This window comes from Acipenser ruthenus, chromosome 3, assembly GCF_902713425.1.
Source record: "Acipenser ruthenus chromosome 3, fAciRut3.2 maternal haplotype, whole genome shotgun sequence".
NCBI classification, from domain to species: Eukaryota; Metazoa; Chordata; class Actinopteri; order Acipenseriformes; family Acipenseridae; genus Acipenser; species Acipenser ruthenus.
Genome location: NC_081191.1, coordinates 24558849 through 24579423, shown reverse-complemented (window position 1 = coordinate 24579423; position 20575 = coordinate 24558849). Strand labels below are relative to the sequence as shown.

General features: G+C 36.5%; 1 protein-coding gene across 4 annotated transcripts in view; it reads left to right on the top strand.

The window, feature by feature from the left end:
• The window catches only part of LOC117394471 (zinc finger protein 40), a 114331-nt gene that overhangs the window by 89076 nt on the left and 4680 nt on the right, over positions 1 to 20575 (top strand). For all 4 annotated transcript variants that reach the window (XM_033992808.3, XM_059012738.1, XM_033992807.3 and 1 more), the window contains one exon: positions 1006 to 1107. In XM_033992808.3, the coding sequence (XP_033848699.2) occupies positions 1006 to 1107 (102 nt within the window). The remainder of the gene's footprint in view (positions 1 to 1005; positions 1108 to 20575) is intronic.

Below are 20575 nucleotides of genomic sequence, written 5' to 3'. Positions count from 1 at the left end.
TTCAAGACCCTTGTTAGAATTATTTTCATAAAGCCATCATAGATATGCATAAATTGTAACATCATACATGCCACTGACTCACTAGGTCATTGTAGTATTACTTGAACACCAATCATGAAGTCATTTGTTTGACCCCGTTGCCATAGTAACCAAATGCACGGCGCTGATCAAAGCATGAATTCACAGCGTGAAATACTGTAAGGAAAATAAATGCTTATTTTTTCATGGTAAATTGCAAGAAGTTGAAAGCAACTTTTATTTTTTGCTTATGAAATCAGCTCTCGATTTGCCAATGTCGGAAAAATGTCTATAGACGTAACACTCCGAACCACTATATCTCCCAGGTAAACCATTTAAAATGTTTGAAGCAGACAAAATATAAATGTACTTACACATATTCGCAGTGAATGCACTTTAAAAAGTCAAACAGGCAGCGTCACCAAACCAGCGAGAACACAGTATTACATTTTAAGCAATTATTAAATACAATGAAAGTCAGTCAGTTACTTACCATTGCCTAGTTAGTATCCTCTCGTCTCCGCTCCACATTACACAGGATAAAGCGTTGGGGCTTGCAGTTATATAGTCATGACACTCCAGAAAATCACACTTATCTCTTCAAAGGACAGCAATTTTAAGCTGTTTATCAGCATTTGACCAGCTGTCTTAATCCTGTTCACTCTAACCTTTCTACTAAACTAAACTCTTAAAAGTGTGTGCATATTTGTTTTGCGAAGGTGACTGCAGCAGGAACATTCTCATGTCAGCAACAGTTGCCACCTGAAAACCCCTTAGCTATTTTTTGCACAGCTAATCGAATCTCAAAGGGAAATAGAAATATTAAGCCTAGCCTAACTTTTCAAGTAGTTAATTCACGCACGAATGATAAATATAGGCTCAATTTAAGCAGTTGTATTTCCAGAGAAGTGTTCCATTGTCAAAAGTAATTCTTGACCCAGCATGACAATTGTTATAATTTAGCATTTTATTCTTTTACAATCAAAGGTAACTTAACGAAGCATATGAAATCCAAGGCACATAGCAAGAAATGTATGGATATGGGTGTCTCAGTGGGCCTGATAGAAGATCAAGACGCAGAAGAATCAGGTAGGCTTTCTGTTGCTTTTTAAATTAAATATACAATGTAAAGAATTCAAGTATATTTAATATTCTGATACATAAAGGTAAAGACTGGGTATTCTTGGTAGAATACACTTATAGAATAAGCTAAAGGTATAATGTTACCTATGTTTGAAGATATAATAACTTTAAAAAAAACTGTCAACTGTCAGAAGGCCATCATGTCATTGTACTGAATAATTTTACTCAGCTGTATTTAAGCCAAATGGTTGTGTTATGAGAATACTCTTCTTTGGTATAAATAAATAGCAAATAATAAAATAAAAATAGCAAGGAATGTTGGAGGAATCAAAACTATTCACATTTTATTATGAAAATTGTGTGGTGTTATAGCCACCGTTATCCACCAAGCTGATTCTCTCATTACTTCTCTGCACATGCTATAGTCTGCCAGTACCCTTGATTATCAAGTGCTGCATACACCAGCACATATGTGGTCCCTTTGCTGGGGTAGTAGCAGCTGCAAGGTTCCCCACAGATTCTCCCAGTCGATGTCTGATTCTATAACAGCAGTTCCTACAATGGTTGATGGTGAGAAGCCTGCTGGCTTTGTTTTTTTTTTTAGTTTACATTATCTCATGCATTGACCCATCTCTTTGGCAAGTTCAGATCCCACTCTTGCTGAGTTGATTGTTTATGATTTTCAGGTTTTCGAGTTATATGTTATGTTCCTCTTTACTTTAGTATGTGTTCTTATTAATACGTAAATTAAAAAAAAAAGAAAAAAGATCCTTTTCAGTGGTAAAAGCCAGAGGCGTTATTGGATTAACCCATGAAATCATGAGCCCTGCTTAATAGAACAATGTGTATTGCGCTTTGATTTTTTTGCCTCATGATTTTTTCGGATACATTGGCTCCATTCCACAAATGTATCCTAAAAAAAATCTTATTTCAGTGTCTCTTACAGCAGATTTATTGTAACGTGTGGGACGTTTTAAAATAATGAAAATTATGGTTGATACAGAATTCTGTTTATTGGAATAGCAATTAAGTTAAGGTTGATTGATGCTTTCTCTCAGCCTGCAGCCCATGGGTGGAGAAAAGTGAATCATCTAGACTTTGTACCTAAATACTGCTGGGAGAATGACTCACATCCATTCAATATTTACAACTCAGTTCTATTTAAAATACTAACCAATGGTGCGTTTAACCTTTGTGTCAAATTTATGTTCTTTCTATTATGGACAAAAATCTATAAATAAGAAAACTCTTGGATTATACAGGAAATATATGCATGCAGTTTGATTATGAAACAGCAGTCGCAGTGAAACTTGAATGAATGGGATCACAGAATTATACATTATGTCCACTTTTCCTGGTTTTAGTCAGAATTCTAGCAGCAGTATTCTGAACAAGCTGTAAGTGGGATACCACACGTTTTGGGACAACAGAAAAAAAGTGCATTACAATAATCAGTTCTAGATGAAGCAAAGGCATGCATTAGTCCCTCGGCATCAGATACGGAAATAAATGGTCTAAAGTTTGGCTATATTTTTCAAATGGTAAAAAGATACTTCCCTAATATGAGTCTCCAATGAGAGATCAAGATCAAAGATGACCCCCAAACTCTTAATTTCTAGTTTAAGTTTTGATGAGAGACTGCAAGGGTGAAGCTCATGTAATCCCACATTTCCTTTTAGTTGATTCTGTGATCCCACTAGCATAACCTCTGTTTTATCTGAATTCAACATTAGAAAATTCTGTGACATCCAATGCTTGATGTCTGTAAGGCAAGTAGCTAATAACACCCAGGCAGAAGAAATTCCTGGCTTTAGGGACAAATATAGCTGGGTATCATCAGCATAGCAAATGGAAGTTCACTCCGTGTCTGCGGATAATGTCACCTAACTGTAGCATATGTAATGAAAACAGCAAGGGACCTTCTGATAATGCCGATTTTACCTCCTCAATAGAGACAAACTGAAACCTATCAGAAAGATAAGATTTGAACCAGGATAGTACAAGGCCATACAGTTCTACTGTGCTTTCAAGACGATTCAGTAGGATGGAAAAGTCTACGGTATCAAAGGCAGCACTTAGATCAAGAAGAATTAATACTGATGGAAAGCCTGAGTCAGAGCTTATCAACAGCTCGTTCACAACTCTGACAAGGGCTGTCTCGGTGCTATTTGCTGCACAAAAACCAGACTGAAACTTCTCGAATATACCATTAAGAGTTAGACATTGTTGTAATTGAATTGCAACAACTCTAGAACCTTATCTAAGAATGGTAGGTTGGAGATTGGCCTATAGTTATTCATAGGCTTGCTATTATTCGATTTTTATTTTTTTGCCAAATCGACAATTAATATCGACGTTTATTTTTGAAATAATTTACCGTTGTTTTTTTAATCTTTTATTTATTCAATTCAAGCAGAGCATGGGTGAAATCGACCTTTATGTCAGTAAAAAGTAAAAAGTATTCAGCTTTAGCAATGGGAATGCTTTCTTTGCGGCAGCAGTATCTGTTTGCAGTTCAAGCATAGATGAATATGTAATTATGGGCGTTCCTGCATAAACTTGCAAAAAGGGGGCAGAGAAAATTAGGGTTCTCAAATATTATAATGAGATGTACGAAAGCTGCAGACAATTGCGACACTTACAGTGCATCAATTTGTTAAGAGCTTTTGAAAGCATGTTTTAAACAGTTGCAATTGTTGCTGGCATTTCCCAGTCTGCTTTTTCTTGTGCGTTGCCAGTTAAGCTCAATGCATTTTTGAGGCAAACAGCCAAATACCTATGTTTCTCTAAAAGCAGGGTGTACTTTCAAGCCATGAAAACAAATTTCTATGACATTTCTGGTTTCCCTAACGTGTTGGGAGCAATAGACTGCACACATGTGCTGCTAACCCCTCCAGCTTATTCTGAGCATCTGTATAGGAATAGGAAACACACCTATTCTATTAATGTGCAGGTGGTTTGTAATTGTGCACAATTTAGCACTGCACCACTGACTAACTTAAATAAAAACTGACAGTATACATTTGTCTTATAGGCTACTAATGATAATACGAATTAGTGGTATAATGCAAAATTTGTTGCTGGTCCTTTGAAATTCGTATTAACGAGAATTGACTGTCCTGTTAAGTATCATAACGTGTCAAATTGCGGTATGTTTGTGCTGCGACTGGCCCACCTTAGTACACCTACCCCCAAGTCTGATACAATTGCTAAGAGAGAACTTATTTTTTTTCCTACAAATGATTCTGCTCTAGTTTTTATTTTTCGGTAATTAAATAATGTATATTATCTAGTATTACAATGAATATAATCTTTTTTTTTATGTTATTTTATTTTCAATCATTGGTTTAAAGAAATATATTTTATGTTTTGTTATCCTCTCTTTAACTTCAAAAGCAATATCTAAAATCAAGTGCTAGATGTTAACATTATTTGTTTATTATTTAGTTATTTTTAATACAGCTATTATTTAGTTATTATTTAGAATACAGCTAGTGCTTGGGATAAGGACTGTTTGTTTTCTTTCTCTCAAATTTTATGGAAATTTTGTGGGGGAAGGATCCTCTTCTTTTTTTTTTTTTTTTTTTTTTTTTTTTTTTACAGCTCGTTGCTTCCCTTCTAATTAGTTACCTAGAGCCCAGCACCACTATTGTGGGCGAGTGACAGGGATGAAAATGGTCCCATTACACCTACGCTGCTTCCATACAAGAGAATATGACAAATCGTCTCTGAGAATTTCTCCGGCAGTCTAAAAAAGGGACTTTTTTCTGTTTCTTCTGTTCCTTGTGTGATAGCAGCAAATATAGCTCCCAGAACTTCCTCAATTAATGAATGTGCCCAGTGCACATTGCTTAACTGCGACAGACCTACTAATGATAATATCTTCATTTAGTTAATCCCTTTCTCCGCACCAAGTTTGATTAGCTGTATCTTGTAATAAGCGAAAGCATCCCTTTTCCCTGGCCAAATTCCTCTGTAAACTCTCCAGGCCCTACATGTAAACTTAGTTGTTGCATCCTTCCTCCTGCGATTTGTAAACCAAGCAATGCTGCTGCCTGTGTTTCTGTGGTGTTAGAAACCACTTGCTATAGCAGGCAATGGCTAATTTCATGGTCCTGTTGTAGTTGATATCGTGACACAGCATCATGCCACGATCAGTTGTGTTATTCTAGTGTTGTTGGATCACATTCGGATTGTCCCACGTGTCATTCAGTGAAACATCGCAGATGGCTTATTCTTTTGAGGCTGGAAGGGAAAGTATTTCTGAAACTTTTTATCATAGTGTAACCGGTCTGTGTGTGTGTCTTTGGGTAGTAAGAGCTGGAACCTGCGTCCTTTTTCCCTGCCTGCACTCGCACTCCGGCTATCTTATATCTGCGTTGTGTTGATGTTACTGAATGATTTGTTAAAAAGAAGACTGCTGGAAAGCAAATGCTGGAAGGAGGCGACATTTATTTCCCTCTATATAACAGAAAATGAAAGAAAATAATCAAAAGATGACTCGGTTCATCATTCATCTCCCCTCTAGAGTCCATCAGTGCATTTAACTCAGGGTTGGCACGCATTCTAAAATAAAACTACATATTCGTACACTCTAAACAATAGTGGCTGCAGTGAAAACGTGGCACTGGATCAGGATCTTTGGTGTAGGATTAATAGTATGCTATGTACTGGTTACAATAGTGTCACAGAGTGACCTTTTTGGAGTGAAAGGTATATGCAGCCAAGATGTCTGACTCTTTGATAGAAACAGTTTAATTTATTTGAAGTCTTAACACTAATGATGGGAATGAAAATGTAGAGATGGGAGCCCAGCTAACAAGATTGAAGTTTTTGCAGCTATCAGGCTTTTAAAGACTGTCACCCACACCTGTGAGCAGAAACTGACTCACTGAGAGCAGAAACTGACCCAAGACTGTCACAGCTACTGGAAGCAGGCCGATTTTTGGGAAACAAATTGAACATTTGTGAAACTGCAACAAATACCGTAATGACTTTGGTTCGCAGAACCAGTCCGAGCTGAGCCTGGCACAGAGTTTGAATCCTGTTGGGAATGTGCTGAGTTATTGGATGATTTAAACTAACCTGCATTGATTGAAATAATATGATATACTCTTTGTCAATAATTATAATAATGCTGTATATGTTCCTTTCAAAAAGATCTGTAAACTCAGTAGAAAACAATGGATAGTTGTTGTGTCAAAGGAGTCAAACTCGGCAGGCTCTTATCATAAGGCCTTGTTAGCGCATTCCAGTTTTATGAGAAAAAATAGCCAATTTATTTAGTTACTTTACTTTCATTACTTTCGGATAACAGAAGGTAGGAGTATTAGAAAATGCTTACGGTAGTGTCTCATACTAATCAACACCAAAAATTGGCTACGATTAAAATCTGCTTCAACTGGATTTTGTATGAACAGAGAAAGGGGTTAGACTTAATTTAGTAAAATAATATTAGCAACTGTTATACTGAAGTAACTGAATTAGAAATACATGTTATAAAATCATTTAAAGTTAAACTACAAATAACAGTATTATTGTTGAAAGAACATATTACAGTTAAAAACTAAAGAAGTTCAGTACTAACTGACACTGTAAGAATATTGTAACAATTGTACTGTGTTTTAAAGAATATAAAACCAGCATAAATAATATTGCAGCAAATTATGAACAGGTTACAATGCTTTGAACTAAGAAAACTGAACAAGTGTTAATGGTGTCTGTGCCTGTAACAGGGCGAGCAGCCCTGTACGTATTATTTATTTATTTATTTTTAGAACAGGGTTTCCCCCTCCGCCCCTGTGCAGACTTATTGTTTTGTGTTTGTTTGTTTTATGATTTAATTGTATTTAAAAGACACCAAAAGCTGTGTCTTTTGGTGTATTATCTATTTGTATATTGTTGTGTAAATGACGACGAGCGCCGTATGTTTTTGTTTGGTTACGGCTCTACTGTAATACAAATAGACTGTAAAAGCAGGAGCGAGCATTTAATTTAATCAATTTATGAATTAGTTCAGTTTCTCCAACTAAACCAAAAATCTTTTAGACATTACATTAAATTACATCCATTAAATTAAAGAATATAAATGTTTAGTTTATATAAAGTTTTTACTGCAATAAAAACAGGAACTGTTAGGTTGGAATATTAGACAAATAAAGTGCAAACTGTATTCATTTTAGTACACAAAAAAACTACTGAAAAATAGCCTTGCCGTTATCTGCCTGCATGCAGAGCGATGCTAAATATGGAAGGTTCTTTTTGGCAGTCAAAGTGAGATTTACTTGTAGTCCACAGTTTTGAATCCAAGGTCTTTCTATAATAAGAAAACCTCGTAGTAGAAGGGAGCATTCCACGAATTAGGGGAGTTGTGTCCAGTCACAGTTCTTATCAAATAAGTAGCGACTTTTTTGGGAGAAAACTGATTTAATGCGGTGAATTTGGAGAAGTGCTTACAATGGTGTTTCATATTAATCAAAACATCGTTTTGGCAAGAAAACAGGGTGCCTTTATCCAAGGCGACTTACAGAGACTAGGGTGTGTGAACAATGCATCAGCTGCAGAGTCCCTTACAATTACGTCTCACCCGAAAAGACAGAGCACAAGGAGGTTAAGTGACTTGCTCAAGGTCACACAATGAGTCAGTGGCTGAGGTGGGATTTGAACCGGGGACCTCCTGTTTCATTATAACTTGAATTTAACTGAAACTAATTGAACTGACCACTGTATGCTTATTCAAAGGCAATCTTTGTCAAATACTTTGTTAACACACATTTGTATATGGAGTTAAACTGACCCATTGACAACACACTGAAAAGCTAACATAATATGCGGCTAAGAGGGACATATATTTTTTGACCCAGCTTAACATAATCAAATAGAGCTGGTGTTACATATTAAAAACATCTCTCATATATACACATATACTTGTATTATATTATAGCAAGGATTCTGTGAACTTTGGTCCACCTGACTTTTTTGAAAAAGGAGGAGTTGAAAAAAGAGAGCGATGAAATCATGTTCCAATATTTTTTGGCAAGAAGTTATATCCAATCAGTTTTGAAAAAGGAGTTGACCAGATCCTTCTAGAATGTATAATTAACTTAAAGATAAGAAATGTTAAGGCCGAGTGATGATTAGATTTAATTGGGACTCCTGATGTATTCAATGGCGGGAAAAACCTATACAAACCAAGGTAAAACCCCAGTCAAGTATCGCGCGACTTGCTCACTACAAGTTGTGTGGTCCATGCTCTGAAGATCTATGAAAATCTGATTGCTGTTTGGTCGTATTCACAAGTCTCTGCCTTTTGAAGACAGTTCTTATTTTTCAATATATCCTACACTACACTTCCATATACTGGAAGGTAAGCATATATTTGAATTTAATATCTCTTTTATATTGATGCATTGCTATAAGGTATAGAAATTATGTTTTAGTCTTAAGAGAGTGATATATATATATATATATATATATATATATATATATATATATATATATATATATGTATATATATATATATATATATATATATATATATATATATATATATATATATATATATATATAATATATATATATATATATATATATATATATTGAATGTTCTAGAATTTAGCGGTGGGCGTTTTTAGCTTTATGCATGCATAGCCTAAGAGCTAAATTACTATATTGAAGTATTAATGCTGTTAAACCTGTAAAGGCACCGGCTTGCCTGTAATGCTTATTACTTGGAATTTACGGTGGTCTGTGCAACCAACCAATCCTATTTTTAACATAAGCATTTAATAAACCGAAAAGAGCACTACTACTGCTCTGATTCGTTAAAACTTCAAATTAAATGAGTCTATGTAACACAATTTTGAAATTTACCTATTTCCAGTGAGAAAACGGGCGAATTTGTGTCTTTTCGTTCACATAAAGTCAGAAAAAAACAACATATGAATCCAAATTTAACATGTATTTATACTAAAGTAATACAAAAATGACTACAAAAGAATTAGAAGTGAGTAGTTTTTCGAGATTTACGATTATACTGTAAATCACTTTCACGAATCAGCCCCCAAATGTAGTCTCCCATCATGTTCTCGTTATACTGTCCTTGGTAGCGGCGTTCAAAGTCCAGTATATCCTGGTGGAAGCGCTCGCCTTGCTCCTCCGAGTACGCTCCCATGTTCTCCTTGAATTTATCAAGATGAGCATCAAGGATATGGACTTTGAGGGACATCCTACAGCCCATTGTGCCGTAGTTCTTCACCAGAGTCTCAACCAGCTCCACATAGTTTTCGGCCTTGTGATTGCCCAGGAAGCCCCGAACCACTGCGACAAAGCTGTTCCAAGCCGCTTTCTCCTTACTAGTGAGCTTCTTGGGGAATTCATTGCACTCCAGGATCTTCTTTATCTGTGGTCCGACGAAGACACCGGCTTTGACCTTTGCCTCAGACAGCTTAGGGAAGAAGTCTTGAAGGTACTTGAAGGCTGCCGACTCCTTATCTAGAGCTCTGACAAATTGTTTCATAAGGCCCAATTTGATGTGCAGTGGTGGCATCAGCATCTTCCGGGGGTTCACCAGTGGCTCCCACTTGACGTTGTTCCTCCCCACAGAGAACTCGGTCCGCTGTGGCCAGTCCCGCCTGTGGTAGTGCGCCTTGGTGTCCCTGCTGTCCCAAAGGCAAAGATAGCAGGGAAACTTGGTAAAACCGCCTTGGAGACCCATCAGAAATGCCACCATTTTGAAGTCTCATATGACCTCCCAGCCATACTCATCATACTTCCAGCAAGGTCTTGATGCTGTTGTAATCCTCTTTGAGGTGCACCGAGTGAGCCAGGGGAAGAGACGGGTACTTGTTACCATTATGGAGCAGCACGGCTTTGAGGCTCCTGGATGAGCTGTCAATGAAGAGGCACCACTCATTCTGGTTACAGGCGATTCCGATTGCCTCGAACAGACTGGTCACATTGTGGCAGAAGCAGAGCCCATCTTGACGGGTGAAGAAGCTGGAAAAAGGTTGGTGACGCTTCCTCTGATCTGCGACTTGCACACTTTCATCCAACAAGTTCCACTGCTTGAGCCTAGACGTCAAAAGCTCGGCATTGGACTTGGTGAGACCAAGATCTCTAATCAAGTCGTTGAGGTCTTTTTGGTTGGGGTAGTATGGGTTTCTCTCCTCAGCTCCACCTCTGAAATTGTCATCTGGATCTACAACGTCTTCCTCGCTCTCTGACTTGCTGCTCTCTTCTAAAGACGGCTGCTCTCTCTCCGGAGGAGTGGGTACGGGGAGCTCATGGCAGTGTGGCACCGGGGCGATGGATGAAGGAAGGTCCGGATACGTGATAGCAGGTGCATTCTTGCCAGTCCGACGTTTGGAAGGGTCCACCATGCAGAAGTAGCAGTTGCTTGAGTGGTCAGTGGGTTCCCGCCAAATTCTTGGGATAGCGAACTTCATGGCTCTCTTTTCCCCTCTGTACCATCCTACAAAAATACATTTATTTTACCCATGACTAATGTGTAAGAGATTCTCGCAACATTTTTCATATATGATATATTTTTTCAATAACATTGACAATTGTAAAACATTTTAAAATTAAAAACTTTTACAATTTTAAAAATTTTAACAAATTTTATAACAGAAAATTCCGAGCAACAATTGTCCATCTTACCTTCCAGAGTTTTTTTGCAGTGCTCGCAGGTGAAATGAGGTGCCCAGGGTTTGTCTTGATCCCCGACAGGCATGCCGAAATATGCCTTGTAGGCCTCACACATCTTAGCAGATGCTTCCACGGAGTACTTTTTCGCTGTTGTCTTAATAAATTGGCCGCAGACATAGCAAAATGCGTCTGCCGGATGCTTGCAGCCTCTTGATGCCATCTCAGAAAAATGCAGATATGTATCCACTTAGACACCTGGAACTAAACTGAACTGGTGGGCTTAAGGCCCCTGTATTTATACTACTATTTATATTACTGGAAAGTTCTAGAAAGTTCTAGAAGTTACTCCAAGTTTACTCAGCACTGAATCTATCTGGAATGTTCTGGAAAATAGGTAAATTTCAAAATATCACTGTCCTGGTCACAAAAGCAAAGTCTGTGGGGAATAATAGCCATTTTCTATACTTTTGAGGCATAAGCAATTAGGAAATAACACCTTCTACCCAGGAACAAAAAAAAAAATAATAATTGTTACACGGTGTTTTCTTTATTATTAAAAAGTCATCTGGATATGTTGCAAGCCCAGTGCACGAACGATCCACTTACAGGAGTCAGAAACATCTTTATGTCCTCCTGAACATCTCCCCTGAGTTTGAGACTGTGCTCAGAGCATATACATAATTAAAAAGAGTACGTTGCGAAAATTCTTGACAATAGCAACACAGGCAGTGAAGTGGTAATGATGAATGCTGATGATAGAAATGGACTGCTAAACAATTGCGGATGTATGTACTGTATGGGAGATATTTACCTAAAGTAACAGAAGACTTTTATGTTTTTGATGTCATTTTAAAAAATAATTATAGATATATTTAACTATTTGTATTCATTACCTTTCATATGCATACATATGTTCATGAAGTAATATTGCTGATTTTTACTGCTCTACAACCAAAAAGTAAAACTGTGGTTCAGTTTACCCAAACACTGACATCATAAATGCATTTTCTTTTGTTTAATGAATTATTTCTCCCCCATACGTCTGTGCTTCATATCCTATGGAAGTGAGCACTTTCAAACCACTAGGGGGTGGCAAAGAGTCTTCTTTGATGATTTCACTCCATGGGCCTCAATAGTGGGGCTTGCGAAGCAAGAGTCCCCACTTTAAATCTTCGACATACTTCTTCTTCTTATTATTCTTTGGCACCGTTTAAGCTACAAACGCCGTTCAAACTTTAAAATGTGTAGACCGGTCTGGAATAATGTGCTTGTATACAACTTTTTGATATCTTTTATACTTTTTAAACTATTAAGCTTTTTGTCCTTTTTTGTCCATCTTCATTCACTTTAATGGGACTTTTTTCAACATTCTAAAGCTCCCCATTGTTTAAAAACTCCCAGACTTCCAACATTCTATTTACTGTAAACGATGTAACTTTTGACACAAATCAGCTACTTTGACCACTTTCCCAACAAGTAAGACAAAAAGTTAGAGCATATGGAATCTCTGCTATTCAAATCTGAAATCAAAACATAAATAACTTTTACCAATCAAGAGGTACAGCTGTTTTAGTAACCGCATCAACTAAATTTTCTCTAACTTTTTGTAAACAACTGAAATTTTGACCACTTTCCCAACAAGCTAGACAAATTTAAAAGGTATGACATCTTCCTCTACTTCTCTGCTATTCAAATATGAAATCAAAACAGAAATAACTTTTACCAATCAAGAGGTACACCTGTTTTAGTAACCGCACCAACTCAATTTTCTCTAACTTTTTGTAAACAACTGAAATTTTGGCCACTTTCCCAACAAGCTAGACAAATTTAAAAGGTATGAAATCTTCCTCTACTTCTCAGCTATTCAAATATGAAATCAAAACAGGAATGGCGTCTCCCAATCAAGAGGTACAGCTGTTTTAGTAACCGCATCAACTTCTTTCAGTAGGCTACTTCCCACCTTTGAATTAACTGTCATAGAACTTTGAGAAATTTCAAATTATAGCACATTCTAAGCATGAGACACTGGGCGCGTTAAGTAAGTGAGCCGCTCAGAGTGAGAGCGCTCAGAAAGCACACTAAGCAGATTTAAATGACTTAACGCTCTGCTCCACGAGAACGCTGAGCGACTTTTAAAAATGGTGAATAATAATTATTTGCTTGTTTGTGTTTCTGAGGTGATGGTAGATAAAATGGCCCCGTGTGAAGTTACTGTCCCCTGCTGTACCTCGCTGAGTTCGGCGCTCTGTTTGGACTGAACCTCATATCTGGCTGTGTTTAATACCAGCAATACCGACATTTATAATGATAATTATGAATAATATTAATACTACAAGCCTATTAATAATACATTAATAACTATAAAACAGCTCTACATTTAAAAAAAAAGATACAAATTCGAAAACAACAATTTTTACCATCTTATTTAGCCAATTAATACATAACTTCATAAGTCGAAACCAGTTCATCGTTCTTGACAAACGTATTTGTCAATCCTGCCTGTCATCTCCACTTCTTTCCTGCAGGTGTCCATTCAGTCCGCTCACTCTGGATCACTGATGAAAAATGCTCAGGAGCGCTCTGAGCGGCTCAGCGGGAGCGGAACTGAGCGAGTCGTTAAGTTGATTCTTTACTGAGCCGCTCTGAGCTGCTCACTTACTTAACGCGCCCAATTAGTAAACAATGTGACTTTTGACACACATCAGCTACTTTGACCCAATAAAGCAAGCCCCACAACTTGTAAAGTTACAATCTAGTTTATTAAAGGTCACTCAATTTGGAGTTAGCGTTCGTAAAGTAGTGAGCCTAACAAAGCGCGATAAATCTAAATTTACTGTCCTATTTACTAACAGAGAATGCATTAATTTTACGTGCACAGTATCTGGCTAATTTACATACCATACCGTGCACACTACATGTATTGGGAGCGATAATTTAATGTGCACGATAATGTCAGAGACTTACCCGTGATACCAAAAGTCCCAGCAGTCCTGACTTATCTTTTGGTCAGTAGCTCATTCTGAAGGTGGAGGTGGCTTACATTGACCGAAAATGAGCGATCAACAGACACAGCACTCAGCAGGAGACAGGCAGAGGCAATGTCAAGTGAAACTGCACTGCTTCCCTTTTAATTTAACATGTATTCCTTTCTCCTTTAATGTATATACAATAAAAGTAATGCTGTGCAATGGCGTATTTTTCTTTTTGTTCTGCTTACTCGAGAAATATTGATTGATGAGCCTCAATTCTCTTCCTTGTCGGCATTGCTACCCTGCAGAGCAGGCTCCATGGATCGGGGTGACAGTGCTATATGAGTACAATCAATAGCACACGTCCTGTAAACCTGCCCTCTGGGAAATTTAATATAATTCCCCTTGAATTTTAGCAGGGATTTTTTGTGTAAATCGCAGTTTATTAAGTAGATTGCAGTAAAAGCTGAATGACATAGTTTAAAATAAATAGTTAATACTCTAAAACAGGGGTGTCAAACATACGGCCCACGGGGCAATTTTTGGCGGCCCGCCCATTACTTTATGAAATTGCATTGATGTACTATTTCGTTTTGGAATTCTTCTTCATAACAACCCACCTCTTTAATATAACACGCGTATTCAACATGATCATTCTGCATTGTATGAGTGACATTTCCATTAAGCCAATCACAGCTCACAGAGGTAGTAGAAATAGCCAATCAAATATCACACAGGATCCATTTCCTCACGCATGTAATTTTGATTAGGATAGCGAAGCGAAGGCTTGTTTAAACTATATTTTACTTTGTAAAATTTAAAATCAGTAGTCAAAAAGTAATTGGAGATGTGACGGAAGCGAAAAGTGGAGGCGAAACACATAAGATTCCAAAATCGTTAGCCAGATGATAATTATTCAGTGAAAAAATATTGTCGACAAGGCAAACATGTCTGATTTGCAGTGCAACGGTTGCAGTTATGAAAGATTATACCATACAACATCACTATGATATGCTGCACAAAGCAACGTATTTTGAGTTTATTGGAAATTAAAGAAGCTATGGAGTCTCAACGAAAGGACTTTTTTCAACTTCAAGAAGCCATGGAATGTGCAGTATTACCTTGGAAGAAACTAACACTGGTGGGATTACAACAGAGGGTGCACAATATATGACTGAGCAAAAGAGTGGCTTGGCTACTAGCAGAGTGCTAAAGAAAGAAATGCAGAAGTACCCATTTTTTACCCTGGATTCTGCATCAACCGCATTATGTGGAAAAGTTGAAGAATTAGAACACGTAATGAGCATTGTTATCAAGTGTGCCAGAAAATAAGTCAAGTGTCTGGACACAGAAGTCATAAAAAGGTACATTTCAAAGTGGTAATGTTTCCCATTTCATAGCTTGTCAGTATCTTTTTTTCTTTTTTTGTGCTGTTAACGTTATATTTTGGACTACAAGTTAAATATAGAGACTTAAGCTGAGGGGGCACTAGTCTACATGTTGCAAGAAAAATGTAGAAAGGGCTACTTTTTTATAGAAAGTGACGTGCAAGCTACAAGTTTCAAGCAACATTGTTGGAAGCAACTGAATCAAAGGACTGCTGATTTTGTAGAAGCAACATTACGGAATACATTAGCCAGTGAAAATGATGTAAAAAGTCATGTGACTAGCTTCTTTGCTGGCAAAAAAATACTAAAGAAAAATGAATTCAAAGCCGGTGTGGGATATTGTGAGAGAGGCTCTCCTTATCGATTTTTTTTTCCTTTTTTTTTTTTCTTTTATAGGTGGTATAGGCAAGTAAATAAGTGTTAATCTGTCCATTTCTGGTAGTTAATGATGGATTTGTCAGTTAATGCCACGAGATCTAGTGGAGCGGCATTAAAGTCGACACACTTATTGTTATATTCTTTGAAAAAAACAATTTACTATTATGAACCGTTTTAAACATTATGTTGTGTTGGCATTATAGTCTAATATTAGAAAGTACAAAAAAAGCTGGTCTTGTACCGATACTGAAGCATTAGAACGTTTATGTTAAACTTCTCTCAATTACAATTTAGTTTACAATTAGTTTTATTTATATGGTTATTTACACAAATAAAACAGAAAAACATTCAAGCCACAAATAACAAATTCAGAACAAAAATGATGAGGGTAATGGTAAATATTACTAATACAATCATATATATATTAGTTTATAGTTTATTTTATTATATTGAAAAAAAATGCTGGTAAATTACGTGGACACTAAAAAACACCAATAAACTTTTTGATAGGAAATAGCATCAATGTATTGTTTTCTATGTGTTGTCCATCAACATTATATCAAATTTCTACATACTATAGAATAGTGTCCCCTGAAATTTGAAGCAACAATGCAGGAGAAACAGATTTCATTCTACATTTTCTAGCAACATGTAGACTTGTGTCCCCTTGGCTTTAGCATTATATATATATATTTTTTTTTTACTGTTTTGAGATTTCCATTGAAAGTAAAATACTCTTCTGTTTCCTCCATTATATTACATTTGTGATATTGATTTTTTTTTGTCAGTGTTCTAGGAAACTGGCTTCTAGTTAATGTGTTTTGTGTAAAGTAGTATATTTTAATATATTGGCCTACATACAATTTATATAGACATGTTCACGTACACCAGGTGAACAGTCTTAACTTACATGGCCCTTGGTACAAGATTTTTCCGTTCAAACAAATTTTTATAACCGAGTAATTCAGCAAGATTTATTTATTTCATGTTAGTGAATCAGAAGAACAAATCTGTTGAATTGATTTACTAAACTGATTGAATCAAACAAATCGAGTCAGTAAAAGAATCGAACTTCACATCACTAGTTTTCAGGCCATAAAAATAGGCATAAAAAAGGCCATAAGGAGTCTGTGTGGTCCAGTGGTTAAAGAAAAGGGCTTGTAACCCGGAGGTCCCTGGTTCAAATCCCACCTCAGCCACTGACTCACTGTGTGACCCTGAGCAAGTCACTTAACCTCCTTGTGCGCCGTCTTTCGGGTGAGACGTAGTTGTAAGTGACTCTGCAGCTGATGCATAGTTCACACACCCTAGTCTCTGTAAGTCGCCTTGGATAAAGGCGTCTGCTAAATAAACAAATAATAATAATAATAATAATAATAATAATAATAATAATAATAATAATAATAAAAAATAGGTTTAAAACTAGAAGTACCAGAGATATACTCATACCTGGAAGCCCCGCAGCAGTCTTTCTGACGACTATATTCAAAGCACTGTAAATAGTATAACGAACGGAGAAACAGTCGGATGTAATAGTTTTTTATTTTTTTTTAATTGAGTACGTTTCATAAACCTCTGAAAAACCAAAGCATATTTATATATATATAGACACACATACATATACGAACATTTATTTTACAAATCAAAACAAGAAAATGTAAGTAAATAAACATCTGAACAGACGTCGGTTTACAACATGCATATTTATAAAACTGAAACGATAGCAATACATTGTTAACCATTCAACAGCAACGGTTTATTATCAGATGTGCAAAAGCAACTGAACAACGTAGATAAATAAACTTAGAAGATAACATTTTACAGAAGCGCACAGCACAAGAAGTTATAAAAAAAGCCCAATTTATTTTTCTTTTTTTTCAACAAAATGGTATTCCTTTACCTTGAGTCTAAGGCTGTTCACAATCAGTACAGATAATGCGCTTCTCCACATCGCCTTTCTGCACAGGGCACAGCTGTTCGAAGTTTTATTTTTATTGCACTTGCCAACCTGGCATTGGCGTCTCTTGCGGCTCTCAGCGGGGTTGCCAGCTTCAGCTGTGGGTACACGCTTGGCAGTTTCTCTTTGTTCCAAATGCTTCTAGCAAAGTTCCTGTGCTAACTGTGAAATATATTCGCTCCTTGGTAAATTCTACTCTGTGCATTCTTTGTAAAGTACCAAGGAGTTGATGGCTGCTAGGTCCAATACATTGTAAAACACCTGAACAGGCCACCTTCGGGAGCCAGCTTTCACTGAATATTTCCTTGCCATCTGATCCAAACATCAATTTCATATTTTGTTGCCTTGTAAAACTCCACGGTCTCTGGTATTTATTTTCACTAGTTCCGATGCTAATTGACTGACCAAAGCAGCGCAGCTGGCAAGCAGGCGCCAGCCTTTCAAAAGGCTGATTAAAAAACAATAGACAATAGCTAAACACATTGCGGTCTGGTAAATAAAAATAATATAGTAGAATACCGTTCTGTATAATGAAAATACAACTGTTTTATGTGTGGCCGTCAATGTGACTGCTTTCGAGGCTTTAGGTATAATGTAATATATCTCCTTTATTTCTGCACTCCTGCGTTTCATGCTTTGTGAGAATATTTAATACATACGGACAGAAAGGTACACGAACGCACAGCCCCATATGTATTACACGACTGGAGAAAATTACATTTTAAAACCAAAAACCACCAAAATGACCGCCACAGGGGCTTCTACTGTTAAGTAGCGAGCCTATCAGTGGTTAAAGCCTGGTGTCCAAACTAACTAACTATCGCTCACTTTAATGTGCACAATACAATTATCGCCCTTTGTAAATACGGTGTGAATCAAGCTCATCTCATTATTCTGATTATGCTGATACGCTGGGGAGGGAAAATAAGCTGATCCCTGGAGCCAGCATTACACTTCAGTCATCAACACCAGGCAGAAGGATAGCTGCATCATCAGATGGAAGGAAACGCAAATGGATGGAGATGCAGATGGATCACATTAGTTTACTGTAAAGCTACGTCTTAGTTGGTGCTTATCTTGGTGAGCGCCGAGTACAAATCAGCAAGAAGTTTTAACATCTACTCTCATCTAATGGGAATCAGAGCGGGGTTACCTAATTTAAATACATTATCATGCATTACCATACAAATCACATATTCATTGTGATTACCGTAGTATTGCACAGTAAAATTAGTGTGCACCATAATATGCCCACTATTTGGATAATGAATAAAATTGCAATAGTAAGTACGGAAATCATTGACATGTACAGTAATTGCGCCCTTTCGTAAATGAGGCCCCATGAGCTGTCACTTTGCAGTTAAAATGTTAATTGTGAATTTTGACAATGAATCCTAAACAGTTATTCCATGTGACCCTTATTTAAAGATTTTTAAGCAACAACTATCAGGTAGTAGTATGAGGAGTGGAGATAATCAGAAATCGAGTAGAGGAATTAACACCAGAGTAAGATTTTTGTCTCCAAGTCCACAATATATTGTATACTTTAAAAAGAAATAGTAACTTGCCTGAAAGATTAATTTTATAATACAGTATAATAAGATTTATAAGATATTTTTGCAACATTTGCTACCTGTGTGAGGTAATGTTAGAAAAAGAAAAAAATTATATCTTTGTGAAAAGCTATCTTTTGTCCTTGTCTTTGATTACACATGTGCCAGATTGTGCCACTCACAATTTAATCAAATAATTCTCTCATTCCATGTTTCACAAAAGCAAAAGCACCTGTTGTATTAAAGAAATCATAGGTACCTTGAGACCATCTACTGTGATTAATTTGAATTAATAATTGCAAATGATAAAGCCCCCTACTAAATGACATTTTAATAACAGTGTGGAGTAGTGGTTAGGGCTCTGGACTCTTGACCGGAGAGTCATGGGTTCAATCCCAGGTGGGGGACACTGCTGCTGTACCCTTGAGCAAGGTACTTTACCTAGCTCCAGTAAAAACCCAACTGTATAAATGTGTAATTGTATGTAAAAATAATGTGATATCTTGTAACAATTGTAAGTTGCCCTGGATAATGGCGTCTGCTAAGAAATAAATAATAATAATAATAATAATAATAATAATAATAATAATAATAATAATGTTGTATTACATCAAATGTATAGTAGTTACAGAATTACTGATGAGTCCCACTGTGCATATTGAAGGCTGGGGCATTATAAGTAACTTGGCCCTTGTTTTTGGCTGAGCGGAACAAAATTAAGAAACTGTCATTTATGAACTGCATTCCTTAACATTCAGTCTTATGAGACCAGGCGTATGTGGCACTCACTACAATCTGTCTGTACACTATGGTTTTAAAGGCACTGTATGACATCAAATGATTCCCTTCTGCAACTGAAAATGGCAATATGGCTGCGTTTGAAATCAGGCAGCCAAAAAACAAATCCCCTCTTTAGCTGCTGTCCGCAATGAGGATCAAAGGAAAATAATTTGGTGAGATTAGTTTGTTCACAGGCATCAGCAGCTGCACAGCTCCAGGGAAAAGGGGAACAAAAATGTTAACTTGACTGATCATTGACAACAGTAAAACATCTGCTCTTTCAATTAAGTGTCTGATTTTGTTTTATTTTGTGTGTTTAGGCATTAATCTTGAGTTTCCAATATTATGAACAGAAACATAAATCGCTAATGTATTGGAAGAGTGGTGAATTTATCTCTGCTTTGAGTGCTGCGTGAAGAGATTTAATGTGACTAGCAATTAACATGCGAAAATCTTAATCTTTAACATTCTGTATTTACATTATCTTGTGAATGTTTTGCATAATTACAATCCGTAATATAATGAAGTGAAAGACTAAAACTGGATAGCAGTTTATCTGATGTTAACAGATTAGCATTTTCTAAAATATTACATGTAAAGTTCCACAAAAGGCGAGTCAATCAATTGCTGCAAAGATCAGTCTTTTTACTGTCAGATTTGACAGTTGTTTATAAAAAATGACTGAAAACTTTGTTACTGTCAGATAAAACTAAATAAGCACTCACAAGAGGTAATTGTCAGAAGAAAAATAAATTATTTATATATATATATATATATATATATATATATATATATATATAT